At 38.9% G+C, this 8,085-nt stretch overlaps 1 protein-coding gene across 1 annotated transcript; it reads left to right on the top strand.

The window, feature by feature from the left end:
- Positions 1-8,085, top strand: LOC148638579 (uncharacterized). The gene is made up of 5 exons (XM_088623279.1): positions 1-136; positions 4,610-4,746; positions 5,420-5,494; positions 6,142-6,288; positions 7,976-8,085. The coding sequence occupies exons 1-5, from the start codon at positions 120-122 to the stop codon at positions 8,035-8,037; spliced, it is 438 nt and encodes a 145-aa protein (XP_088479405.1). The 5' UTR covers positions 1-119; the 3' UTR covers positions 8,038-8,085.

Raw genomic sequence — 8,085 nt, 5'->3', positions numbered from 1 at the left:
CGAGGAGGGAGGCAGGGAGAGGGGAGCAGTTAAAGGCGCCGCCGAGCTGAAGCAAGACTCGCAGCCCTGCCGTCTCCGAGCTCTGCGCACACCAGGGAAAACCTAGGTTGGCCGGCAGAATGTCATGCTCTCCTGGGTATTGCCTACCTTTAAATTTCACGCTGGGAGGGGTGGAGGAGGGACATGGGAGATGGGGCTCAATAATGATAATAAGCTTGCATTTAAACAGTTTCTTAACCCCAAACGGTCCACATATACAGTATATATTGAAGAGGGACCCTTTGCATCCACCTGGTTGACGCACAGATGGCGTTTGCGTCAGGAACCCTTGTGCAGTAGGTGGAGAAGTGAGGAATTAGTTCACCAACTGAATTAAAGGGGGAAAAATACGTTGACAGCACTTTTGCTCAATTTAGGTACTGTAGGTCAGCTGGGTTAACATCCCTAACTAAGAAGAAATCTGATTCCTTTCCATCATTTCCACGAGGTGAGGATTGCTGTACTCTGAATGAAAGCTACCCCCTCTAGTTATAAAGACCTGGGCTATACCAATCAATGATCCATATTGGATCTACTGTACATCTCAACTGTGAATCTTTGTGTCTAAGGTACACGTCAACATCAATCAAAGGCTGTGTGTCCTATGATCTATTTCTCATTTCATAGAAGTCACTGTACGGACAAAGATGTGTTACAATACATGAATTATTTCAAGAAAGCCATCAGTTACTAATGTAAGTAAATGTATAACAGAGTTTGTTGCATGTTGTGTTGGCTGCTCAAGTGCTGAAATCTGTCAGTCTTATTTCCATTTGGGGTTTTCACAAGCTGGTTTTCAAAGGTTCTTTCTTTTTCCCCCCCTGACATCACTGAGAACCCCAGACCCCCTCCCCCCTGTACATTCCCAGCCAGGATGGTCAAACAGGCGTTGCTGTTCTGAAACAAAGGCCCTATTCTGTCTCATAAATAACCGAGCCAGCAGACTAGAGACAGCTCCTTACTGACATTGCCAGGATGGAGCCTCTTGATCTGTACCAATCCTGTCAAGAGTCAGAGAAAGCAGCTGGACAAGCCTGTCAGGTCTCTAGAGGGTTCTAAGAACATCAAGTGCCTCATTTCTTTCATGGCATTACACTCTAATATCTATTTTTTATATATCTTTTTGTTTGTATTTTACCATGGCTTCTAACCATTTTTCTTCACTTCAAAACAACACCAGCAGTTAATGTGACTGAAAATATTCACATCGATAACATAACCAGTAACATACCAGGGGTGCTTGCTGAGGTTCTGGAAAGGTGTACAGCAGAGAGCTGGCACACAACAGCAGCCTGGTGTTGTTTGTTTGCTTTTTAGGAATGTAATGAGCGTGGAGATAATTGCACAAGCCATAGACCATAGAAAGAGTTTAAATGTAATAAAGCTGTGATGGGATCTGGACTCTGTCATTGCTTAGACATTAACGTAGAGAATATGGGTTTGTAGGAATAGAGAAACCCAGAGAAAGATGGGACAAATGTGTCTCTACACAGGGCAACAGTGTTACCGTCTTGTAGCCTGAGCTACAACTGAGCTGAAACTATGCAAGGCTGGGCCTCATCAGCACTGGGATGGGAGGCCTCCAGGTACCTGTTTGTAGGTGTTGGCCAGTGAGTAAGTGGCGTCCTTGTGTATTGACCGGAGTTTTCAAACCAATGCTCTGGTATGGTGACTGAGAACACTGTGCTACATTAGGTGCTGTCGTTGTCATGTGATATTAAATCAAACTTCGAACAACTTTCTCATTAAAGATCCCATTTAAGATCAGAGACACAGTCTCGTACTCTGTGTAAGGCAGAAAGCCCTTTGCCACTGGCTTGAAGGACAGTATTTTGCACTCAGTGCACAATTTAAAATAAATAGCGGCAATATGTCCTTAAAATACTGCACAAGATCTAGACTTATTAAATCATAATGTCACTTTGTATTTCAGCATATATATACTATCTTTTTCCTAGAATCTTTCTGCAGGCTTGTACTTTTCTTACCTTGAAGAGAGAGCTTTTATTTTGTTTTTGGCATAAGAATGCATATGTTGTCTATGTTAAAGCACACATGCCCTTCTGTAGCCACACTTTGTCTCTGTAACAGAAGTATACCGAAGCTTAAAAGAAATGCAGCCCTCAGGTCAGTGGAGTCGGTCAAGTGGTTTAAACATGCATACAGTATCAAAGAAAATCACAGAAATGGTGAACAAAAGTATGGATTTAAGAATCTTCACAAGTTTGTAGTGTGACGGACTGTCAAATTAAAAATAATGACAAAGTTAGAACACCCCTGAGCTTTGATGTGTGGACCTAATCAGCCTCAGAGTAGACTGCTGTGGGAAGTTCAGCCACTCTTCCTGAGCTGCTGCAAACAGCTTGCAAAAGTTGTCTGGTCACAGTTGTCTACTGTTGATGGCACTGGTGTGTTGGTCATCCAGTTTTGATGACTTGGTCTGCCTGGGTCAAACAGTGAAGATAACACTCTGCCAATGTCTCTGACACCACCTCTTTGGCCCATCAAACATGGCTATCTCAACTCTCAGCTTAGTCCTGAACATCCTCTAAGCACACATTTCATATCCATGTGGACAGCAGGCTGCAATCATTGAGTTGTATGGAAAGAGCTCATGAATGAAATCCGAATAGACAAGTGGTGGCAGTGTTCTCATAGTGGCCTCTGGTGGGGAAAAGTGATAGTGCATTTGTTTTGCACAATAAAAGGGCAAGCATCAGATTTTCAATTAGGCTTTCGTTAAAGACCCTTGTAATCCTATTTTACTGGAGAAATGTACTACAGCTTCAATATATTCCAAAGGTTTTGTTCTTGGATAAACTGTTGTTTAATATTATTTTGATAAACTTTGATTTCTTTTGTCCGTGCATCTCTCTGTAGAGCGCTCTTACAAAGTTGTGGACAATTGGTTTGAGGTTCTCTCGTTTCATTGTCTGACGTGGATCATCAATATGTTCAGCCCCAGCTCTCCAGTGACCAGTCATTTAGTTTTCCGATGCCCTGTGTTTGCACATAGGGTTGTGTCTCCTGTTTTCTAGCCTGAGCGCTTTTAATCTTAATTGCTCACTGAACTTTACTTGTGACTGTGCCTTTTCTGTTGCTGATCCTTTGTTATTGAATACCCTTCTTCCACAGAGAGGCAAATTCTTTGACCCTTTTCAAATCTAAACTTAAAACTCACCTTTTTACTGTGTCTGACTATCTTACAGATTGTCCTGCCTGTTGGTGTTTAATTTTATTTACTTTTTATTATTTTGTCTGTTTTTATTTCTTATACAGGACCTTCTGTGAGTACAGTATCTTTGGGTTTGGTAAGAAGCTTTACAAATAGATGTTATTATGATAAATTGAAGCTCTTGAGATTCATAATGTGGCTAATCTTAAAGCTGTCCCACAGGACTGAATCTGCCTACACCTTTCAGGTTTTTGCATACCTGCAACAAACCCCACTGTGATCCTCTCTCTTGTAGATTAAAAGGTTTCATTTATCTTAATCTGTCTGAATATGACATTTCTGTCAGGCCTTTCTGTACTACTGTATATCCAGGACAGTAATCTCTTTCATGTATCATGGAGGAGGAAACTGCACATGACATTGAAAATGAAGTCTGCATGAAGTGTGCATTGCATCATTTCCACATTGTTAATCTACATCCACAATTCTGCAGTATGAACTTTAAATATTGGACATTGGACAGTTTTATTACTTCCTGATCCACAATAGATGATGAAAGTGGGTCAACATTAAAGCCTCAAATCATTCATGGATTACATCTTTTAGTTTAGTATCTCACAGTTCATATTAAAAATGTACATTTTCTGGTCTTCAAGGAATGCATTGCATTGATAAGTTGATAAAATATTATAATTGCATTTGACATTAGTCATTGGTGGGCTGGACAAATGATGAAATGGGGCAGAAGGAAGGAAAGAAGGGGAAAGAGATCAGGTGAAGCAGGCATTGAAGAAAGTAGGAGTAATGAGCAGGAGGAAAGGTTAAAGGAAGTGGCTCCATAGGCATATTTCCTGTTTGACATTATACATACATCCTGTGCTCAGTGTCATATGACATTTCTTGCATAAGTAGCCATATCATCGGTATAATCAAGCCTGATTTATGCTTGTGCCTTTTTTTGCTCTAGTGCATTATTGTGAAATGCTAAGCTGTGTTGAAAGGTGCTAAGGTATTTGCAGACTAACTTAATTCTCCATATTTGGCTATACCAAATATGAGTAAAACAAATGTCTTATCTCTACATGGGTTTGACACAAGCAGAGTAAAATAGTTAATACAGTAAGTACAATAAAGCTGTATAAAAATAAACTAATTTAGCATGTCCAATATTGTTTTTAGTGTAATATTGGGGAGATTTAGAGGCAAGATTGGAAGCTGGCACCCTGCAAAAGAAATTAGACCCCACATATAAGGAAGATATAATTGAACTAGTACTCAGAAGTAGCTTTGTGGTTTTACAGTTTTAAATAAGCTATGTGCAATCTTTGTGGACTTCCTCCAGTTTTTGTCCCCGTTTCCTTCTTTTCTCACTCTTAGATGCTTAACTCTTTTCAGATGGTGTCAGAGAGAGGCAGTAGCAATGTCCGAGTCCGTGACCTACACTGAAATAAAATTCAAGAGAGATCCAGCTCAGGAGGCATCTCTGGCAGTCAACCCACCATCCAACACCCCTCCATCAGCACAATTGTATTGTAAGTACAGTACTTCTTTCAAAAATAAAGATGTAATTTGAACTGAAATAGACGTTGAATGTTCATCTGTATTATACAACACTGATATATGCACATTGCCTTGTGATGACAGAGTTGAAATTTATACTGATTATCAGTTCTGTACAATGATAAAAACGTACTATAAGTATCTCAAACATTTTTTCCAATTGAGGAAAACCAGCAGCATTTTAGTGTTTTGTGGTGATGGTGGCTTTTTATTTGGCAGTGTATAACACTATTAAATACAATTATGACATCTCAGTATTGTGTACAATATAAATTTAATACTAAAATGACACGAAGAAACCGTTTTTCGAGAAGTAAATGGAGAACTGATTTAGGGCAGTTATGGATTTTACCTATTGTATGTGTCTGTATGGTTTGAATCTGTTTAAGATGTTTTTACTGGTCTTTTTTACATTTCCTCTTTTTTTCTTCCTTTTCAAGAACTAAATGCTTGCCTTAAGCGATTCATTTATCTGATGGGCATTTTAACATAATGTTTAAGGCTGCAAGTAGACATAGAAATTAAATATTTTGACAGCGACTTTCTAAACTTTCCTGTGTTGGGTGAACGTCTTACCTATATTGTATTTTTAATGATACCTCATTAACCAGAATGGATAATAAATTATTTATTTCTTCCCCACAGCAAAACAGGTTGTCTATGTTCTGGGAACAATTGTGCTGGTTCTTCTGATCATAGTGTTTGGCTTGACCCTTGCAAGTAAGTGAAACAGATTGAAATTAATTTAAAAGATTTTAAAACACAGACTGTAATATTACCACAAAGTAAACAGTGACTACTATACTACATGCTCACTACATTAACAGCACTGGAATCCAGCATTTAAATCAACCAGTCTGCTAGAATATTTTACCTACAATAGCCTAGGCACATTATTTTTGTATTCAGGAGCTGTTGGAGTTAAATCTTGTCAAGTCACAAATATATAGCTGCAGAAAAACTACATAGTTATAATAAAATAAAACAGATGTCTCTCACAGTAACAGGTATTGAGGAATTAGTATATGCACCCTTTACAAATGTTTCATTATTCTATACTGTATCTAACTGACTTGTAATGACATTTAGTATTTGAAATTACTATTAATTTCTTCTGTGTAATAGTGCCCATGTACAGGTGCACGAAAGCAGTGTTGTTTAGTTAGACTGTGTAGTACTGTAGTTGACAGATCATGAGTCAAGCATGGAGGGTGGGTTGTGCCACAGTTTGGCTTAAAGTAGATCTGCTGATCTACAGAAATAATACCTGTAGCCAACTTGCTTATCTTCTGTTGTACGTTTTACTTACTCGTGGAGATGTCATAGTGGACAGAGGGCTTCCAGGAAACATCTGTCTGTTCCTCTAGTTGCCCACTTGCAAAGAGAGAAGTGCAGCCCTGACTCCATGAGACACAGAGAGCAGATGTCTTGTGACCAACAGTGCATGGAGAATCTCATCACAACACACGAAGATCGCTGTCAACTTCTCAAGAAATGGTGTGGCTGGAATACAAGTAAGGCTGTCATTCTATGGCAGTAATGGTAAAAAGGACCAAGTGCTTTTCTCAGTCTAAGTCCATTTTGGACTAAAAAAGAAACTTTCAAAACCGCCAATATATCACCTCCTGATGTGTCACTGTAGTGATGTCTTTGCAGTTTCGCAAGTTTCTTTCTGGATTGATTTTTGTGAAAAATTTGGAATCAGCAGTTTTCCTTTTTAGGATCTGGCTCTCCAGCAGTAACTCCCTTACCCACTCAGGAGAGCAATAGGCAAGCAGACATACTCCTCTGGCACATTCACCTGTAAAAGCCATTTGTCTTTCTCTATCCTGCAAGCTCTGTGGAGCTGAACAAGGGACATGGAGCTCATTCCCAAGTATCCCAAGTATCCCATACCCCACTGATTTCACTAAAAGCTTGTAGACTCTTGACAAGTCACAAATCAGGACAGTTATCTGAACAGCTTTCAGCAACACTAGTAGACCCTGCCCACCCTGCCACAGCAATACTTTGATGATTGTGTGCTACCATCATGGCTTCAGTCAGCTTTAATGTGGTGACATCTATAGCTGAGGGCTCAGCTTGTGCTCTCATAGAGCACCTTTACTGGTTGAGCAACTTGACAGCCCCTTAGCAGTTAAATGCAACCAAGCCTACAGTATCGATTAAACAATGAGATGTGCCATTTCATCTATTTTATTTCTTTCTTTCTCGCTATTCCTCTGAATATGTCTACAAATACAAAACATACAGGTACAGCTCTACCATATACGATATATAGCTGTGTAAACTGATTTTACTTTGCCCAGGATGATCCATTTAAATATTTTGCTGTTGATTATGTAACAAAGAATGGAGGTTCTTATTCACATACCTTAACTTTTTCAGGGCCACATGAAGGACTCTCTTTCTCCCAGTGGATAAAACATAAACAGATTTACTATTCATTTGTCCAACAAAATGAGACATGGGAGACTGCAGCCCAGATCTGTTCCGAAGAAGGAGGTCAACTTGTTGTGATCAAAGACTTAGACACCATAGTAAGAGTGAAAAAGTGAAATATAAATTGATCCTCATATAAACACACAGTTCATTGATCTGCCTTTGAGTCTGTCATATATAAATGTACATGGGTTAAGAGTTCATTGGCTCATTTTAACATTGTAGGAGATAAATGAGATGCAATTATATACTTATGGAGCGGTTTTATATTTAAACGGGAGGGTTCTGCACAAGCATTACACAAACCAAAAGTTAGAATTATAGTATTCTGAGACAAAATGGAGATAAAGTGAATTTGGCATACCACTAAATTTACAAACTTATTAGCAAGTACTTCTTTTTACAGCAGAACTACCATGACCATGGAATGAATAATGTCATGTCTAAAGCACTGAAGGCTAATCTACTGAAGAATGTTGTACCCGTGTATGCTCCTCTTTCTGTTCTGGGGTTTTGCCACAGCTATTTTGAAAGGGAAGGGTCTGTGCTAGTATAAAATGCATAGGATAAGACATACTGTATTTGTTATCATGTTGGTGCAAGTTTTGGAATGACATAGGCACGGCATTATTCAGAATTGTCATTAATGTCTTCTTAAAGCATAAATAATAAGGTAAAAAATAATATGTCTCACTATTAAATATTTCTCCTGAATGGAAGAGAACAGATTAATTGGTGTCCCTGTGTTACCATTTCTAGGAATTTATCCGCCAAAATCTCTTAGGAAATTATCATTACTGGATTGGATTAAAGAAAAATGAGAGTATTAACCAGTGGCAATGGCTGGGGAACATAGCCTTTAACTCAAC

Source organism: Lepisosteus platostomus, chromosome 28 (assembly GCF_059453375.1).
Source record: "Lepisosteus platostomus isolate fLepPlt1 chromosome 28, fLepPlt1.hap1, whole genome shotgun sequence".
Classification (NCBI taxonomy): Eukaryota; Metazoa; Chordata; class Actinopteri; order Semionotiformes; family Lepisosteidae; genus Lepisosteus; species Lepisosteus platostomus.
This window is presented reverse-complemented; position numbering and strand designations above follow the sequence as displayed.

What these genes read in the sequence shown, in the direction of transcription:
- LOC148638579 (XM_088623279.1), top strand. An exon ending in TCCATCAGCACAATTGTATT is followed by an intron (nt 4,747 to 5,419) that starts GTAAGTACAGTA and finishes TCTTCCCCACAG; the next exon opens with CAAAACAGGTTGTCTATGTT. An exon ending in ATGGTGTGGCTGGAATACAA is followed by an intron (nt 6,289 to 7,975) that starts GTAAGGCTGTCA and finishes TACCATTTCTAG; the next exon opens with GAATTTATCCGCCAAAATCT.